The sequence below is a fragment of the Pseudopipra pipra genome, chromosome 8 (genome assembly GCF_036250125.1).
Source record: "Pseudopipra pipra isolate bDixPip1 chromosome 8, bDixPip1.hap1, whole genome shotgun sequence".
Classification (NCBI taxonomy): Eukaryota; Metazoa; Chordata; class Aves; order Passeriformes; family Pipridae; genus Pseudopipra; species Pseudopipra pipra.
In genome coordinates, this window is record NC_087556.1 from 1,727,070 (window position 1) to 1,747,446 (window position 20,377).

The 20,377-nt window shown below is 47.5% G+C and overlaps 1 protein-coding gene across 10 annotated transcripts in view; it reads right to left on the reverse strand.

The window, feature by feature from the left end:
- PCDH15 (protocadherin related 15) overlaps nucleotides 1-20,377 on the reverse strand; it is a 701,112-nt gene that overhangs the window by 59,128 nt on the left and 621,607 nt on the right. For all 10 annotated transcript variants that reach the window (XM_064662188.1, XM_064662185.1, XM_064662184.1 and 7 more), the window contains 2 exons: nucleotides 14,035-14,144; nucleotides 12,680-12,820 (listed from right to left, as the gene is read on the reverse strand). In XM_064662188.1, the coding sequence (XP_064518258.1) occupies nucleotides 12,680-12,820; nucleotides 14,035-14,144 (251 nt within the window). The remainder of the gene's footprint in view (nucleotides 1-12,679; nucleotides 12,821-14,034; nucleotides 14,145-20,377) is intronic.

Consider the following 20,377-nt stretch of genomic DNA (forward strand, 5'->3'; position numbering starts at 1 on the left):
CCACCCCACTGAACAATAAACATCTCCATCCTTCTGCAAGGGAAAAACATCCAGCAAAAACTACAGAGCCAGTGCCAGACAGAATCCACCGTGCAGTAATCTCCACCAACATCTGTTTCTCTCTTTCAGCATTGTATAATCCAGAAAGATTGCTGGAAATGATGATATCCAGTTCATTAAAACCACATTTGCAAGTGATAAATTGCCTCATTGCAGAGTTGGTTTTCCCAGCTCGTTGCAGTGCCAGGGTAATTTAAATGTTGCACAGGTGCCACGCTGGGCTGAGTTAGTTACACAACAGGGCTCCTTTACCAAGGTTTAGGAGCTGTATCTTTAGGGGAAGAAAAATTTAAATCCAGACTATTTCTCAAATGGCCAAAGTCATATTCTGCCTATCTGATGGTCCAGCTGATGGGAAACAAATGAGGACTCCACGTAAATAACTGAAATCTGAAAAAAACCCCAACATTTATAATGCCATCGATCTGTCCCTGCCCAGCCGTGTGTCCTGGGGACAGGGAGGGCAGTGGGATCCTGGGGGGCAGCAGGGCAGGGAGGGGATCCTGCCCCTCTGGCCAGCCCTGGGCAGGCACATCTGCAGGGCTGGGCCCAGCTCGGGCTCCTCAGCACAGCAGGGCCAGGGAGCTCCTGGAGCGGGGCCAGCGCAGGCTGCGGAGATGCCCAAGGGATGGAGCAGCTCTGGGAGCAGCAAAGGCTGAGGGAGCTGGGGCTGTTCAGCCTCCAGAGCAGAGCCTGAGAGGGGCCCTCAGCCATGGCTGGAGGGGCTGCAGGGAGGGGGCAGAGGATGGAGCAGGCTCTGCTCGGGGGGGCCCAGCAATGGCCCAAGAGGAACGGGCAGGAACTGATGGCCAGGAAGTTCCAGCTGGACAGGAGGAAGAACTTGTTGGCTGGGCAGTGCCCCAGCCCTGAAGAGAGAGCAGAGAGGGGGTGGAGTGTCCTCCCTGGGGCTATTCCAGCCCCATCTGGACACACTCCTGTGCCCTGTGCTCTGGGCTGGCCCTGCTGGAGCAGGGAGGTGGCACCAGATGCCCACTGTGGTCCCTTCCAGCCTGACCCATCCTAGGATTTTGTGATCCAGTGCATTAATACAAACAGAAGGAAAAAAGAGAAAGGAAAGTGTCGCGACGGAAAGCTCTAGACACCTCAATGTGAGAATCCAGGAACTTCGTTTATTGTAGATTGACAACAGCTTAATATACACTCTATAATAGGTTCATGAATATTACAGAAATTAGGCTCATTATTGGTGCTCAGTTAGGTGGTGATATCATCTTAACTGTCTTTCATTGTTTACACAGGTGGCTCGTTAAGTGTCTCTGTTTTGGTAATGCCTAGCTCCTGTTTTTCAGCCCAATTTAGAATACCCAAGGACGTTGCTGCTTTCTCACGGCCCTGCTATCTCACACTTTCTCATGGGCCTAGTCAGACTGCGTCTTATACTTTAGCAGCTCATCCATGGCCTTAGCCATGTTCATATGTCCTCGCATTTCTAACCAATCCTCTACAATTTCCCCCGTTTTTATTTTGTGCCAACAATGCTTTCTTTGTCGTAGTATTTACACGTCTAGTAATACAAGAAAAGGCAACACGAGCTACTACTAAGATTACAATAACTGTCAATATCTATCGTAGGCCTTCCTTAATATAAGTTAGAGTCCATTCAGAATAAGGAATCACTATGGTTCAACAGAATCACGTTACACATCTCTAAAATCTTGACACCGGTAGAAAGTATTTTTAAGTTTACACATTCACACATTCATGTAGCTTTTTTCTTTCGCACAACATTCAGGTGGCCACCTCAGACACGCTCCTCAATCACACACACATTTCCAAGTGGTCATTGGCTGTGCACTTCTTGTCAGTTTCATAATTCAAAGGAAATTTATGGCATAGCCGCCATCAGCAATCTGCAAATCCTGCATAACTCTCCATGTAAAAGACAAATACAGCAAGAAAGAACAGAATATTATCTTGGAAATCTTCAACCCTTCTTATAGAGCAATGCTATTTTATCATAAAGGCAATAAAGCTACTTTTGCAGGGGGCAAGACTATATCCCCTTCTGTCTCATTGTTCCGTCTCCAAATCTTCTACCTGCACCCTGCCCCTGGGGAAAACAGCCAAATTTCATGTAAGAGAAGCAAAATGGCAAACTATAGGAAATTCTTAACAACCTTCTGCAATATGCAAAAGCTAAGCACGGATGTCGCGTTATTTCTAATCTTACTTCAAAGGATTTTTTGTCAGTCTCCCCTTCTGTTTTTGAAGAAAACATTTGAGAATGCCATGAGCACACTGCATGCTTAACACCTATTGCTGTAAAAACAATGCAATCTTATTTGATTTATAAGTTGGGATATTGTTAATTTTAAGTTGTTTTTTCTCTTTTCCCCTTTTTCCGTGTTTTACCGTCTTTGCCTCCCCCCACGCTCCTCATTGCCGAAGGACGAAGGAGGGGAAGGAGGGGCTGGGCTCACCCAGAGAGATCAGCAGAAGGAACTTAATCACAGGGTCTGCTTAAGAAAAGACAAAAACATAGGAGAGGGAGAGAACAGCTGCAAACAGGCATGTTTCAGAGAAGGGGTGACTGGTGTAACGGGGAAAAAGAGAAACAGCTTTCCCCCTCCCCCGACTGCACCCCCCAATGTTTTTGCTACCGTCATTAGGAAGAGGAGCAGCACCAGGGAAAAACCGCTCGCTGCAAAGAAGGGAAGGGGAACACACACCCCCGGGACCATGGCTGTCAGCAGTGCGGGGGAAACAGAGCCCCCCCGCCGCCCGCCGCGCCCGGGGCCGCTGGCGTGCACGCACACGGGAGCACCGCTCCGAGCCAGGGCCGCGCAGGCGGCGCGACCACCGCCACTGCCCCGCTGCTCGGCGCCGCCCCGTAGGCACCCGGCACAGGCGGACAGACCCGGCGCCGGCACGGGTTCACTCAACACGGCGGCATAAGCACACAGCGCCGTGAACGCAGCCACAAATGCGCAGCGCAGCCCCGCTGCACAGTTCAGATGAAAAGCTGGAAATGTCTTAAGGTGGAACTCAGTCATAGTGTTCGTAAAGTTTATCTCTGGTCTATCAGCAGTACTTTCACACTGCAGCCGTCGTCTCCGATCGTCCTGGATACGCACTGCCGAGGTGCTAGCACCGTGTTCATGTTGGTAGGGCCGCTCCGTTGTCTCCGGACCCGCTCCGCGATCTCTGGTCCCGCTCCGGCTCCCTTCAACTCCGCTCGACTCCCTTTTTACACGATTTCTCCGTATGATGGTATCCAGTAGCATCCTAATGTCCTCAGACTGTGCTTTAATGCCTTTTACTGTTCCAGATAACAATCGCCAAATTGTAAGGAGGGAAGCAGCAACTTTTTCTCCCTTATAGGCAGCAGTAAAGAGTTTATCACTAAGTTCTTTCCAAGTAGAGATAGTAAAGGCAGTTACAGTGTTCGCTTCATATCCCTGGCCCTTACATGAAAGCAGCATCTGCCGCAAGGCCAGGTCGTCTTAACTCCCCGCTTTCCCAGAAAGCATTGGAGCAATGATAGTGCTGCCTGTCCCTTCATTACCTAAAAAACGTGTTACCACGCTTTGTGCAGCCCTTTCCACGAGACTTTGCGGCTTTGTCGGCGGGCCTCCTTCTTCAGGAGTCGTCCCGGGCGCCGGGCCCTGGAAGCACGGAACTTAACTCTTTCGCCGTCCGAAATCCCCGGAAGGGAGGCGTCCGGCGGCGGCAAGTTGAGCTCTTTTTCATCCAGCCCTTTCGCCTTCTTGTGCTGCACGGCAAGACCGACCGAAACTCCTACGTCCGACCACGGCTGCGAGAACCCGACTTGGCTCTCGGGAGTCCGACTTGACTCCGAGTCCGACTTGACTCCGACCCAGGAGATCCGACTTGATCTCCTAGGGACCCCCTCTGGTCCCTGTTCGGGCGCCAATTTGTCGCGACGGAAAGCTCTAGACACCTCAATGTGAGAATCCAGGAACTTCGTTTATTGTAGATTGACAACAGCTTAATATACACTCTATAATAGGTTCATGAATATTACAGAAATTAGGCTCATTATTGGTGCTCAGTTAGGTGGTGATATCATCTTAACTGTCTTTCATTGTTTACACAGGTGGCTCGTTAAGTGTCTCTGTTTTGGTAATGCCTAGCTCCTGTTTTTCAGCCCAATTTAGAATACCCAAGGACGTTGCTGCTTTCTCACGGCCCTGCTATCTCACACTTTCTCATGGGCCTAGTCAGACTGCGTCTTATACTTTAGCAGCTCATCCATAGCCTTAGCCATGTTCATATGTCCTCGCATTTCTAACCAATCCTCTACAGGAAAGAAAAGAAAAACTGTGTTAAACCAGATCCTTATCGTTTCTGGCTGCAACACCAAGTTACAGCAGAAAGACGAGATTCCCAGGCAGACTCTTCCACTGCAGCTCCACTCTTTAGGGAAAGAGGCAACAATGGGAGGAGGATTACGGGCAATGCACAGAAGTGATGTTGCCCTGCTGAGGGAATAACCAGCTACATTAATGGCTGGCACCAGTTTGCTGTTGGAAGGAAGATCTAATTCTATCAGTGCTGGCAGGATCAGCCCTTTGCTCACCTACCCCAGCATTTAAATGCAAATTTAAACACCTTTTTTCCTGGTGCTCACTATCACTGCCATGTCAAGCCCGCTTGGGTGAGGTGGCTCAGCCTCCTGCAAAGTTTGTGTCACAATTTGCTCCAACAATCCATTTGTTTCATTTGCTGGTGGTTCTCTGAGCTGCCAAAGCACTGATTCGTTTAGTGAGGGGTGAATGCTTTGAAAATGAGAAATGGAAGTTACCCCATTAAGCACAAACCAAATGAAATATCCTGCACATCCACAGAGCCCCGTCAGCACCAAACACCTCCCTGCATTTCAGCTTCTGCCTGAGTTTTACACACAGCTTACATGTCCTCCCTTCTGGCAGATGGAGTGGAACGTGGCATCTGTGAACTCCTCCCTGTGCTGGCCTTTGCATCCAATTCCAAGCTCCAGCTGGCCACAGGACACAGCTCCCAGCCAGCTACAGAGGTTGCCTGACCCTCATTCTCACCAAGATCCCTCAGCAGCAGCTGTGCCAGGCGTGGAAGGTTGTGCCAGACCCTTCCCCATGGGGATTTTCCTGCTTGGTTCAGCAGATATCCCTGAACACGGGGCTCTGGCGCTCCTAAAATCCACCAGCCCTGCCCCTCCAGCATCCTGCCCCATGGAGAAGGCCACCCAGCTGGAGCACATTCTTACAGAGGCTGGTTTAGGCTCTGCCATTGGACTGCTTTTTCCTTCATATTCCTAATTTGTTCCTGCTGCTTCTTGCCATTGTGTGTGGCTCCAATGCTCTTTGCATCCACTGTAAGGACAGGGATCCCCAAAGAGTGTCAATAGTTACACTCACCTTCCACAGGAGAAATTTTATATCCTCCTACATGTAAAACCTTCCATCTTTGGTATTCCAGACCTGGAGACCAGCTACAGTTACACTCTTCTTTATTTTTTTTAATGGATTCCAGGAGTTGAAACCAGGATCTACTCCTCTATAGGACTTCTTGGGAGACCTCACACAGTTAAAGAATATTTCTTATTGCTATGACTGAGTTACCTAAACAGCTGGCCAGGTGAAAGAAGAAACAGCATTTCTGCCTGGATGAAGCAGCACAGGCTGTCAAGGGGGCCAAAAAGAGCAAAGAAAATTGATTTTGTGCCACCTCAGTCTCCTGCAAGGTCCCTGTGTCCCGTTTCCCTCTTTTCCAGCCCCCTGGAGAGGAGCTACAGTGCACAGAGAATACAGAACTGCAGCTGCCTCTAAGTCAACTTGGGTTTATAAGAACCAGCTAAATAACCACTCCCAAGACCAGAAGACCTTTGGATCTTTGAGCTTCTGGGATTTGCTCAAGGAGAGTGAAAAGCTGAGGAACCTCTGAAACAACTTAAACTACTAAACCACAAATGACTAACATAAAAACCAAAACCCACAGAAACCCCAGGGAGCTGGTCACAACTAGTGTGTAGTAGCACTTCATTTCCAGAAGTTCCTCCCAGAGTGTGCATAGCATTTCATTTCCAGAAGTTTTTCCCAAACACTCTTGTTGAAAACCCTTTCCCAGCATCACTGCTTATCTACCTGCTGGATCCATTCGTTTCTCACCAGGCTGCAGAAATGAAGCTGAACTAAAGCAATGCTTTTTGGACACTGGGACAGCATCAATGATGCTTTGAGTGTCCCCTGATTAGTTTTACACAAGGTTTCCCCCAATAGCACTGCCCTTGTCTTCTGGAACACACCAAACCAGCCACTGATCCAGCTGCTCTTCATGCAAAGATCATTTAACATCAATCCCCGCAGCTCAAAAGGCAGTGGCTCTTCTGCTGGAGGCAACAGCAGATTCTTCCCTTTAAAAGTGCATTTTAATCGCAGTGGGAGTGAGATTTGTAATTTGTCAGGGTTTAGTAGCACTTTACTCCTGCCTTACAAGGGCTGGAGCAGACTCTGGGCTTTGGCAGGTGAACTGCACTGAGCTGCAGCTGCTCCATCTCCCCTTCCTGAACTTGGCACAACCAAATAGGAATCAGCACTGAATATCTGTTCAGTGGCATTTTGATCTAAATCAGCCCATAAAGCCTGAGGAAGCTCCTCAGGTGCTATCACTGATCAAGAATGGTGCAAAAAGAAGCTGTGACAAGACACAAACAGCGACATATCTGGAACAGCACCGATCCAAGCTCTGATTGAAATCCATAGAAAACTTCATTTTCTACCAAATAATTAACTGAATGACAGCTCACATTTGATGTGGTCTCTCTAAAACGCACTAAATACACCTAAAGAAATTTGAGGTTTGTCCCAAACTGCCCCAGAGCTGTGAGGAATCAGCCACAGCTCTGCAGGCTCTGCAGCGTATTGTGTCCATCTGTCCTGGATTTGGGCACTGCCAGAGCAGCCAACTTGTAAAACGCCATCAGCACTGACTTTTGCAACATGTTTGAAACTAAAAATGTGAGGCTGCTTATTATTACTTTGCTATTACATTGGGGACACAGAATCCATGTTCATATTTAACTTTGTAGGACAATTGTTCCCAATCACTGTGGAGCAGCTGTAGGATTTTAGTTGTAAAACTGGTTTTCTCCCATTTTCACTTTATTCCCAAAGGTTTACTTTGTGTTTAGAAAGCAAAAACAACACAGGAGAGACAGAACTGTTCCCTTACCCCCCCAAAACCCAGAGCAAAGCCCAGATCAGAGCTGGGAACGCACCTGGGGGACAGCCAAAGGTGAAAGACAGTTCTACCTGACGGGATCAAACATGGAAATAATCAGCTGAAGGGTCTATTTTTGTTTAAAAATCTTTTGACACCAAACTAAAAACCATCTCTGACAAGATCCTATCACAGGATCCCAGAATCACTGAGGTTGGAAAAGCCCTCCCAGCCCATGGAGTCCCCCCTGTGCCCGATGCCCCCCTTGTCCCCCAGCCCAGAGCACTGAGTGCCACGGCCAGGCCTTCCTGGGACACCTCCAGGGATGGGCACTCCAAACCTCCCTGGGCAGCCCCTGCCAAGGCCTCACCACCCTTTCCAGCAACAAATTCCTCCTCCTGGCCAACCTGAGCCTCCCCTGGCACAGCTGGAGGCCGTTCCCTCTCCTCCTGTCCCTTGTTCCCTGGCAGCAGAGCCCGACCCCCCCCGGCTCCCCCCTCCTGTCAGGGACTTGCAGAGCCAGAAGGTCCCCCCTGAGCCTCCTTTTCTCCAGGCTGAGCCCCCCCAGCTCCCTCAGCTGCTCCTGCTGCTCCAGCCCCTTCCCAGCTCCGTTCTCTTCCCTGCACACACTCCCATTCTTTGTAAATATACCCTTCCCTTTGGGATCAAAAGCCTTGATGTTTCCCACCACAGTGCACTTCTCATCTGCCTGGCACAGGGACCAGGCTGGGTTTGGAAGGGACCTCGAAGATCATCCAGTCCCACTCCCTGCCATGGGCAGAGACATCTTCCACTAGACCAGGTTGCTCTAAGTCCCATCCTTGGACACTTCCAGGGATGGGGAAGCCACAGGTTCTCTGGAGGTGCCCACTAATGTTTTTATTCTTATACTGGGACCATGTTTAATTTGCTGTTAAACCCTGTCTTTGCCCCTGTTTGTCTCTACAGCTCCACTGCTCCTTCTTACTGTGTTTAGGCAGCACTTTGTCTTTGCTGCTCCCTCTGTTTCCCCATAAACACCTCTGCTTCCCCATAAATCCTTCTGCTTCCTCCTGCCCCTTCCCTCTCTGCCATGAGGGCCATCATGTCCAACTCCTGGCCCTGCACAACCCCAAGAACTCCCACCATGTGTCTCAGAGCATGGTCCAAACCCCATTAACACTGAAGGTCTTTCACGGTTCAGCATCACCATGTTGCTGATTCCTCAAGCCAGAATTCCAAGCTTTTTAACTCACCATCAGCAGGAAACCTAACTCTCCTTCCATTCAAATGAAGTAAAAATGCACAGCAATTCCATGTGATAAAGTTTCACTTAAAGTAACTCATTTAGTGAGTTTGATTCCATTGAAAGGGAGAGTGTGACTTTGCATGATTTAGCATCATATATTAAAATCCCACCTTAAGTCACCCATTTGATGTTCTCATACTGCAAAGGACATCATTTACTTTTTCTCCTCATATATTTATTCAATGATTGCTACACTATCAGTGGCACTGTCACTGAATGACAGGCTTAGTTACACTTAATGCATTATTTGTCCACTTTTCCCTTGCATGGATGAAAACTCAAACTCCTGCTTCTATATAATTATCTTCTCTAATACCATCAGTTAAAACAGTTGGAACTCAGCTTCTGAGCCCTGTGTGGTGGCTGAGCAGTTTGTCAGAGCTTTGTTATTTCGAGAATCCCAGAATCCCCAAGGTTGGAAAAGCCCTCCAAGGTCACCGAGTCCCCCCTGTGCCTGATGCCCCCCTTGTCCCCCAGCCCAGAGCACTGAGTGCCACGGCCAGGCCTTCCTGGGACACCTCCAGGGATGGGCACTCCAAACCTCCCTGGGCAGCCCCTGCCAAGGCCTCACCACCCTTTCCAGCAACAAATTCCTCCTCCTGGCCAACCTGAGCCTCCCCTGGCACAGCTGGAGGCCGTTCCCTCTCCTCCTGTCCCTTGTTCCCTGGCAGCAGAGCCCGACCCCCCCCCCCGGCTCCCCCCTCCTGTCAGGGACTTGCAGAGCCAGAAGGTCCCCCCTGAGCCTCCTTTTCTCCAGGCTGAGCCCCCCCAGCTCCCTCAGCTGCTCCTGCTGCTCCAGCCCCTTCCCAGCTCCGTTCCCTTCCCTGCACACACTCCAGCCCCTCCGGGTCTTGCACAAAGTGAGGGGCCCAAAAATCACTGCAGCTCCAGAGTAGGTCACCAATGCCCTGCTCAGAAATTCCAGAGCAAATTCCACTGATCTAGTGGTATCCAGCACCCAAAGTGGCAGCACCTCATTGCCACTGGGAGTCTCAGTGGTGTATTAATTCCATGTCACAGAATCCCAGAGCAGGGCATTCACAGTCACCCATCTCCAGAGTGGATACATCATTTCAGTAGCACCAAAATCCTCAGTGGTGCATTAATTCTTCTTCATCTCCTCCCACTGGAGCTCATCAATTCAGTGCCCTGAAACTCTGAAGTAGAATTTAACCTGATTAAAACTCATCAAAAACGAACAAGGTGCTGAGAAAACAGAAAGGAAGACATTGTGGAAATGTAGGAATCAAACCCAGAGGTCAAGGGGTCTCCATTACAAAGACATAAGTGATTTAGCTGGCCAGATACTTGTAAAATATTTAAAATATATACATCTACCAAATTCTTTGGCTCTCCAGGCAGCACAGGGCATATTCCAAGCCCAGCACAGGCTGTAAACTCCTGGGTAGCCAAACACATTGGACGGAATTCCAACTCCAATCCTTATTGAGCATCCCTGGATAAAATAATTCAGCCACCACCACTTTGGGAAGTGCTGCTCTGTTGGGAGAACTGCTTTAGTGGAGGCTGGGAGTTGGAAGAGGGATAGAAAGGCCACTGCTTCCCTCAAAGGAGAGAAGAACCTGCTGACTCCCTCATTTCTTGATCCATGTCAGAGAAAGCTCTGGAGAAGGCTGGAAGATGCCCAGAAGCCTCATGTCCTCCCTGTGCATGGCCTGGCTGCATTTTCCAGCACATGCCCTTCAGTGAAGCTCTGCCAGGCACACAAAGCTGAGACAGCTGTCCCAGAGCCCTCCTGCTCTCCCTCTGCACATACAGCTCCAATGGCACCTGGAACATCAGCCAGGATGGCATGTGCTCCATTTCCCAAAATCTCCTGCTGCTTACATGAGTAATACTGGAAACTGGGATGAACATATTGTAACTGCCAGCCCTGGACAATGTCTCAGGCTTTCCCTCAAACTATTCCCAAGTTTTATGGCATGTGCCCCAATACCTAAGCCCCTTCAACTAATATGAGATCACAGAATCCCAGAATAGTTTGGGTTGGAAGGGATCTTAAAGCTCAACTTGTTCCACCCCCTGCCATGGGCAGGGACACCTTCCACTGTCCCAGGTTGCTCCAAGCCCCGTCCAACCTGGCCTTGGACACTTCCAGGGATCCAGGGGCAGCCACAGCTGCTCTGGGCAACCTGTGCCAGGGCCTCACCACCCCCACAGGGTTCCTTCCTAATATCCCATCTAAACCTATTCTCTGTCAGTTTGAAGCCATTCCCCCTTGTCCTGGCACTCTAGGCCCTTGGAAATAGTCTCTCTCCATCTTTCCTGTTGGCCCCTTCAGACCCTGGAAGGCCACAGTTGGGTCACCCCAAAGCTTCTCCTCTCCAGGCTGAACAATCCCAGCTCTCCCAGCCTTTCCTCCCAGCAGAGCTGCTCCAGCCCTCGGATCCTCTTGGGGCCTCCTCTGGACTGGCTCCAGCAGCTCCATGTCCTTGCTGGGCTGTTCCCAGGGCTGGAGGCAGCTCTGCAGGGGAGTCTCACCTACCTTTAAGAACTCTCAAAATCTGGGTGGCTTTTCCTTGTAAAAAACCTTCAGGCTTTTAACTGTGGGGGTCACAACCTGCAGTGTGGGAAAGACTCAGTGTGTCATGGAACAGCTCTGTCACCTTTGACCATGACAGGGTCACCCTGCCAGATTGCCCAGAGTGAGCAGCCAAAGCAGACAGAGCTGACACAGCTCACTCCTCCCTGCAGCAAAGGAGAAACAGAGATCCCACTGTGCTCTGAGTTCCAGTTTTCCCAGAGCTCTCTGTGCCTGGACACAGGCAGGATGAATTATCTCTGGCAAGAAGGTGACAGGCAGATGAAAGATTGATGGGAGTTCTCGTGCCCTGGGCTGGCCATGCAGCCCTCTTTGGGAGCAGAGATCAAATCCAAGGCCGTGGCAGCACCATCCCTACAGCATCAGCCAGCCAGCAATGCTTTCAAAGATGCACCTGGATTCAAATTGCTCCTTATATTGCTAAGGGTTTCCAAAAATGATGAGAAGGTTTAATTATGCACCCACATTGTAAGTGCCCAGATCTCACTGATGTTTAGGAACAGTCTGAGGTTGACATTTTGGTTATGGTATCTCCCTGGATTGACAACTAACTAAATAATGGTTATTCTCCTAAAACTGAAGTCTGAAGTAAATCTGAACTCCATCTGTAGTTCCTAGATTCAAAATATCAGTGTGATTCCCTTTTCTGAATGAATTATGCACACACAGCAGCAGGTGCCCAAAGCCAGGCTTCAAGGGACTCCTCAGCTCCAAAACACATCCATGATGCTCCTTAACAGGAAAAAAACTGACACATGGAAACCAAAAAATACAAAAAAAAAATTGGACAAGAACAGTCTGTATGAAAACATCTACCAAAATTCTTTTGTTACAAGATTTGGGGCTTTTTTTAAGCTCTGGCCTAACTGTGAGTTAAATAGGAAGTGGCACAGGACTGGCAAAGCGAGCCAGGTGTTTGAATGCCAAACTTCCTGGACATTTTCCTTACAGGGAGGATGATAAAAATAATCAAAAGACGTTTCAAAATATTTTTCTTCAAAAAAGAAAGCCACTCAAGGGAAAAAGAAAACCCACACCATGAGACAGAGCCAAAGTAAACCTGTTGGGAATCAACTCCTTCCTGCCTGCAGATGCTGCAAAGAACCCTCTGGTCTTTGTCCCAGCACTTTGCTCTCAGCTGGGGTTCCAATACACTCCACACAGACCCTCAGGGGAGAGGAAGGAGTTTTTTCTCCCTGCTCCCCCTGCTGTGGGTCTGTTCCCCATCCTCTTGGTAGTGTCCCAACCCCTGGTGAGGTGTCACCAGCCCAGTTTGGGCCGTGCAACATGTTTGTGAACAAGTCACTGTGCCATTGCATCACATAACCCCCTAATGACACTGAAAAGGTACAATTTGTGCCATCAGCTCTCTGTTTATACATCAACATGACTTTTGAATCTGTCACTGAGACCTACACGGAGATGGTTTGTGAGGATTTACCTCAGAACTGAGCAGGAAGTCAGGCTTAGAGATCCATCATCACCCTCCCATCTCCGGGAGCACAACCAGGTCACCACCTCACCCTCATCAAATAACAACACCCATCTGCGCAAAAAAGAGATTTAAAAGGATGGATTTTCCCACTTACTCTTGGAAGGGACCCTCAGGTTGGATCTCACCACTTGCAAGGAATCTGCCTGGACCCGGAGCTCGTAACTCGTCACACTTTCATAATCCAGAGCCTTCTTAACGGAGATCACGCCCGTTCTGTTGTTGATGGCAAACACATCTGAAAGCCAGCAAAAACACAAGCAACTTTTTTTCTAAGGTGCATAAACATGGTTGTTTTTTTTTTAATGCTCAAGTGTTTTGTTTTGGTGGTGACACTGTTCTCTGACACCGTCTGTGGAAAGTCATTCCCCTCCCTCCCCCAGGCCTCTAAGCTCCACTTTGAAGCTGTGCTGGATCCCACAGCTGCTGGGATAACCATCCCAGGATCAGGGAATCATAGAATATCCTGAGCTGGAAGCGATCCACAAGGCTCATCGAGTCCACCTCCTGGCCCTGTACAGGATTTGAGGTCACACTGGCAAGAGGAGACAAGTCAAACAGCCCCCTCTCACAAAAAGGAGGATGGGATGGAGAATTCTTTCACATCCCCCCAAATTGTTCAGTGTGACTCTGTTGAGATTTCCAGGTGGATCACAGAGAGCACCCAAGCAGGATGTTTTGTTCAGGTATCAGGCTCTAATCTAATGCTTGTGGCTACAGCAAGGCAAGCTCTGTAATGCCTTAAGCCAGACTTAAGCAAGTAGAACTTCATCAAAGCTCGTTTCAGCATGCCCTGGATTCACACCATGTGGCAGCAATGGGAGTTTTCACATTAGTGAATATTTTAATTGCAATTCTGCAAATTAATCTGATCTTTAGCTCATCTCTAAAGGGTTGATAATGGCAGTCATAGAATCATGGAATCACAGAACAGTTTGGTTTGCAGAGGTTGGGACCTTGAAGCCCAATTCATTCCAACCCCACGGGCAGGGAGACCTTCCACCATCCCAGGTTGCTCCAAGCCCCGTCCAACCTGGCCTTGGACACTTCCAAGGATCCAGGGGCAGCCACAGCTTCTCTGGGCAACCTGTGCCAGGGCCTCCCCACCCTCACAGGAAACAATTCCTTCCCAATATTTCATCTAAACCTGTTCTCTGTCAGTTTGAAGCCATTCCCCCTTGTCTTGTCACCACGGGCTCTTACAAAAAGTCACTCTCCATCTTTCCTGTAGGTTCCCTTCAGGTACTGGAATTCCCTCATGCTTGGCCAGATGAGGTGGGATTTCACCTCTGGGTTGGACTCGACCTTAGAGGTCTTTTCCAACCTCAACCAGTGTGTGATTCCCCTCAGCAGCAGCTTTACTTCCCAACACTTCCTTGCAGGCTTCTGGTGCCCACACCAGGCCAGGCACGACCACTGAGACTCAAATATCCCCGTGGATGTTGTACTCACCCTCTTCATTCCCTGAAACAATGGAATACACGACTGTCTGGTTCAGGGCGGCCGCGGTGACAACGGCGACCACGGTTCCTTTGGGGGCACTTTCACTCACTGGGGGGGGTCTGCAGAGCGGAACAAAAGGATTGGGGTTACATTCCCGTTGCCTGAACAGCAGGTTAACAGCTTCCTCCATCTATCAGGCTGCCAAAGGGAGAGGATCTGTTATTTAAGACAACCACATTAAAATGGCAAATGTTGACTCCCTGTGCAAATGCAAAAACCAGTAAAAAGTCCAACTGAGGGGGCAACATGAACATCTAATGGTTCTTTGATATGAGAAATGGAAAAGAAGGGAATAATGAGCAGAAAGTGAAACAGAAGAACCATCACAGCCTGATAAACTAGGAGGAAAATTTAAAACATAATAGGTCTTTTACAATACTCAGAAATTTTACAACACTAAGAAAACTCAGTAATCTGTCAGAAAAGCAGGAAAATTTATTCATGGATCAGTAAACACTTTGGGGTCACTTCCACAGGAATTTCTACTCTTCAGAAGGAAACATAAAATTTCCTGCCAACCCATTTTGGTACTAAAAGCCAAGATGCTTTTCAGGAAACCAACTTCAACCCAAGTCTAGCCAGCCCCTGTGAGGGTGGGGAGGCCCTGGCCCAGGTTGCCCAGAGAAGCTGTGGCTGCCCCTGGATCCCTGGAAGTGTCCAAGGGCAGGTTGGACGGGGCTTGGAGCAACCTGGGCTGGTGGGAGGTGTCCCTGCCCATGAGATGAGCTTTAAAATCCTTTCCAACCCAAACCACTCCCTGATTCTGTGATTCTGTACATACACAACTTTTAAGCATTGAGTACATTGGTTTTGGTTCACTGAGCACGATTTATGTCAAGAAAGAAGAAAAAAACAATTGATTACACCACTAACACTTGGGTATCTCACAATCTTCATACCCTGCAAACACTGACCAGGGAGCATCTCACACTCAGCATTGTTCCATCACGTCTAAATAATGAGTGTCTTCCAGGAATGCACCAAAGAATTACTTCACTCTTTCTCTTCTGTTTTTCGAATCCCATCTCCTCAGAAAATGTGATGAGGAACATTCTGAGGTGCTGTCTCCTCAAGGAAGCTGTAACTACTTCAGAAAGAACAAAGAGTCTGTGCTGATGTCTTTAAACTGATCTAAACAATTTCAACCAAGAGAAGTGAGACACTCGAGCTCCTCTCCAATCAAACATTCAGATTTTCATCACGGCTTAAATTCATGCTTAAAACTCTTAAAAAACAATTGGAAAGGAATTTTTTTTTTATACTCAGCCATAAATGCAGATGGATTTTTATTAAAACCAGCATCAGGCAGACACTTTCAATTTTTCAAAGTTACACTCATTTGATGTACAACAAAATAAAAGACAGATGAGGATCTGTTCAGAGAGGCTCCTCAACAGGAAGAGACTCCAAGGGCTATTTCAGTTGTGCAGTGGTCTTCAAAGTTCTGGACAGAACCTACACCTGCTTCATTCCAGGAAATATCATGGATGTATTTGGAAGACATGTAGATGTGGCACCTGGGGACACTCTCTAGTGGTGGCCCTGGCAGTGCTGGGGGAATGGCTGGATTTGATGATCTCAGGGCTCCTTTTAAGCCTCAATGATTCTGCGACTCTATGAATATTTTATGACTTCCTCCTTCAATCTTCCAAGTGTTTTTCAAGTATTCCACCCCATACCACATTTTCCCATTCTAAGGGCAGGCAAGTGGGCATGGCCCCAAGGCTGCCAGAGCTCCAGGAGGGTTTGGACAATGCTCTCAGGGGCAGGGTGGGACTGTTGGGGTGTCTGTGCAGGGCCAGGAGTTGGACTGGATGATCCTTGGGGGTCCTTCCAACTCGGGACATTCTGTGATTCCCTGAACCCCAGGTCACAATCCTAACTACTGAACCTAAATCTTTGCCATTACTCCCCAAGAAATGGGCAAATATACCCTTGAACTCTGCCTTACAAACACTTCCTTTGGGATGAATATTGGTTTGAACACCCTAGAAACAGGCTGAGACACTGAACATACACAATTAAGCTCTGCATCATGTAATAGTGGATGTACTGAAACACTGACCTCCCCTTTTTTTTTTCACAGGAAAAAGTGATGGTAAATTCACTTTTACCCAAAGACACGTGCCTGGAGCAGATCCCTCAGGCTCCCACCCTTCTGCCTCTGCATCAGTGGGAGAAATAAAATTCCTCATTGCCCTTGATTTATTAAGCTATAAAACTACTGCTATGAAATGCTTATTAATGTTCATTTTACCAATGCAAAGGGTAATCTTAGAGACAGGGAAAAAAGGCTCTCAAACCTGGAAGCATTTAAAGCTGGGCTTCTTTTGATGAGGTCAGCAAAGAAAATAACCTTTTTATGTTGCATTATATATTATGTTGGTTTGTTTTCCTTCTGAAGGTGTATGATTGGAAAAAAAAAAACAAACACACAAACTTCATTTCAAGCACACTTTCAGTGTATTTTTAGTGGCAATGGCCTTGTACCTCCCCCTCTGCCATGGCTGAACTCAGTGGATTGACAAATCAATAACAATTAGGGAGAGGTTTTGTGTTTGCTCTGAGAGGCTCTGGAGGGAGGGGCAGGAACCCCCACGGTAATGGCTGTGGTTTCATTCCCCTGATTTAACCTCAGGGATTGGGATCAATGGGGACAATGCATCAGCTGGATAAAACACAGCTCATCTCTTCAGAGCATTTTCCTGAACTGGAGAGAAGCAAAGAGGCAAAAACCAAGACCATTCGAGTGACAATATCCTGGGTTTTATCCTGTACTACAAGCTCTAATAAGCTTTCCTGGGGAATAAATAAGCATTATTTTCTGTTTTGAATGACTAAGAAGTAAAATGGTGCTTTTGTTTCTTTTTCAGTGGAGGACACATTATTTGAAGCTGGATTAGGGCACAGGCAAGGGCGTTTTTATGCAATAATTTTGTGTTACTGGACCATAAAAGCTGGTTCTTTTTGTGAGAAGATGTGACTCCAGCAAAGTGGGAGAATCCAGCCCAAGCCATACAGAGAAGGCTTGGAAAACTGACCTTGGAGTGGAAGGGAAGGGCACTGCTGTGACCTCCACATGTGGTTTCAGAGAGTGGGCAGGTATTTTTGATCAAATTTGCAATAACTTAACCAGTCTCTGAATGCAACAGCCACCAGAGCACCACCCTGCCAGCCCCAGGCTCTGCCCACCTGGCACCACCGGGGTGTCCCTGTCACCTGGGTGGGATTGGAGTGGCACTGCCTCATGGCCCAGGGCCGACTTCATGGAATCACAGAGTCCTTTCCCTTGGAAAAGACCTTTAGATCATCCAGTCCAATCATCAATGCAGCAGCAGCAGCACGTTCACCACTAAACCATGTCCTGAGTGCCACAGCCACAGGTCTGTCTAACACCTCCAGGGATGGGGACTCCAAACCTCCCTGGGCAGCCCCTGCCAAGGCCTCACCACCCTTTCCAGCAACAAATTCCTCCTCCTGGCCAACCTGAGCCTCCCCTGGCACAGCTGGAGGCCGTTCCCTCTCCTCCTGTCCCTTGTTCCCTGGCAGCAGAGCCCGACCCCCCCCGGCTCCCCCCTCCTGTCAGGGACTTGCAGAGCCAGAAGGTCCCCCCTGAGCCTCCTTTTCTCCAGGCTGAGCCCCCCCAGCTCCCTCAGCTGCTCCTGCTGCTCCGTTCCCCAGCTCCGTTCCCTTCCCTGGACTTGCTTTGAAATATTTTGATGGTTCCTTTCTGAGCACAGCACCCTCCCGAATCTGGGATTTCTAATTCCTCCCCAAGACTTCCCTGCCTGGGGATCCACATCCATACAGCCCCTGAAAGTAAGAAGACCCCACGCAACAACACGATGATCCACTTGCACCCCATAAAGCTTGGGGTGAAATGAGATAAACAGCAACCAACACCCACCCCAACCCCCTCAGCTGCAGCTCAACCCACCCAGAGTCTTCATCCTTCCTCCTCGACACTCTCCTTTGCACAACCACCTGCTGACCATGATTAAATCTGTTCCCAGACCAACCTTCCATCCATTCCCATGGTGTTTTTCCACAACCATCCCAGTGATGTGGATTTTAGGTTGGTTGAGCCCCTTTAATGTTTCCACAGGAATAGTAAATGGTGTCTCGTCAGCATCCAGGATGGGATGAAGCCCAGGAGAGACCCCTATCAATATTTCTTTGGGTTTGCCCCTCAGAAAAAAACCAAAGCAACCCCAAACCAGGAGAACAGGATTAAAATGAAGTCATTATTCATGCAAAAAATAGATACAATTTTTAAAAATAATAATATATTTTAATTTGCTCCATCTCAATTACCCGTCTCTTGATCAGGGGGGGAAGTGGAGCCTCAAATGTCAAATACATTGCAGGGCTTAACTATTTAAAGTGTCTGAAGTGAAATTTTAGCTTTTTCTCTCTTCTTTTTCCCTTTGCTGAACACGTCAGACTCGCAGCCATTTTTCAATTTGCCTGAGATCCAATATGCTGCAAATTCACCATGAAACTTGTCTATCTCCCAAAGCATGAACAGGAGATTTAATAAAAAATTAAATTTAAAGGCAGCAAACCCAATAATAATTTGGAAAATTGGCTTAGCAGTGAAGTTTAATAGCGTGATGTGTATGGACTCCATATTAGACACTTCAGTCAACTCTGTTTGTGGACTTTATATTTTATATATAAGTTTTTATAGCATATTGTAATGCATTTTTATGTATATTTATATTTCAATTGATGGAGGTCCATAAGCATAGGTCAGAACTAAAGTTTTATTGTTGTTCAATGACACTGTTCAGATTCTCACCTCAACTTGATTAACACTGAGGGTATTTTCACTCAATTTATCAAATTTTTGGGTTCCTAGAGATGCAACTGCAACTGTCTCAACAGTTTGTCAGAGACAGTGATTATTATTTTTTTTTTCTGGAAAAGAATATTTTCTTCTTAATTAGATGTACTTTTCAAGCAGTTTGGCTTCAAAGTTTCCTGAAAAGGACCACATATTCCTTACTGGACTTAATACCCTCCTTTTCTGTCTCAGTTCTTGGAGTGGTTGGAGACACTCTGACCTTTCCATGGCATTTATCTCTGGAACAGATGACAGAGGAGTCTGGACATTGCTCCAGTGAACCCCTGTCATAACCTATTGCTTTTTAAACCCAGTGTCAAATTTTGTTCTCATGAACCCTGTCATCAGGCAGAACGTGTTCCTGTTATCCCACCAATCTTCCTGCATTAAAGTTGAGGATTTAAAACAGGAATATTTCTGTCAGAATTACTGCAGAGGCGAAAAAGGGGGGAAAAAATTCCCACCAAGCACAACATTCACATCCTGGAATTGGTCAGACTGACTGGATAAATTCCAAGACTGCCTCCTAATACACCAAGAGGGTTTAATTCTATTATGATGGATTATTTCTATCCCATTCCCACATCCCCAGAGCAACTTATTTCTACGTTTCATTAACTGCAACACCACGTTGAGAGCTCTGACCCTCGTCCTCACCCAGGGAGGTGAGGACAGGGAGGCATGTTCCCTGCCCAGCCCTGCCCCCTCTGCTTTCCTCCTCTGCTCTCACCAGGTACCATCTCACCACAATGTTTCATTGAAAAATTAATCATAAAATTAGACTTTCCTCTTCATTTGGTTAAAAAAAAAAGGCAGAAGATTTGAATAAAATGCAACGCAGAAGTGCCAAACCAAGGAAAACTGGGGGGAAAAAGGGTTGTACTTCTACTACACATTAATTATCTTGCTCCCTAATTTTTCAATGGCAACTCATGCTCCAGCATTTGCTGTAGAAATAATTTAATTTTCTTACACAACCACATGTTAAAGAGTGCTTTTTTAACTTTTTTATAACAAACCAAGTAAGTGCCAGAAGAAAACCACCACAAACCAGCGATTCCAAAAGCAAAATCACACATCTTTTCCTGAAGCCAAATTGTCATGAGAAGCCAATTAAAAATATATGTTGGAAGCTTCAGTTGGAGGAAAACACTGACTATTTTTACTCCTACACCTCAGAAATGCTTCATGAAAAAGGTTGCCAGTGGTCTTTCATTGATAAAATGTAAATTCCATTTAGGAGAAGCACTGGGCAGACTTGGGTATCCTGGGAAAAGGATGACCCAAATGGATGGTACAAATCTACCATCATTAAACCAAATGAGACAGATTCCAACCATGGAATGCTCCCCATCCCCTCACTGTCATTACACAGGATTCTCCATTCCCTGTTTCCCAACGAGAATATGGGAATAAGACTGGACAGCAATAAACCAGAGAACTGGG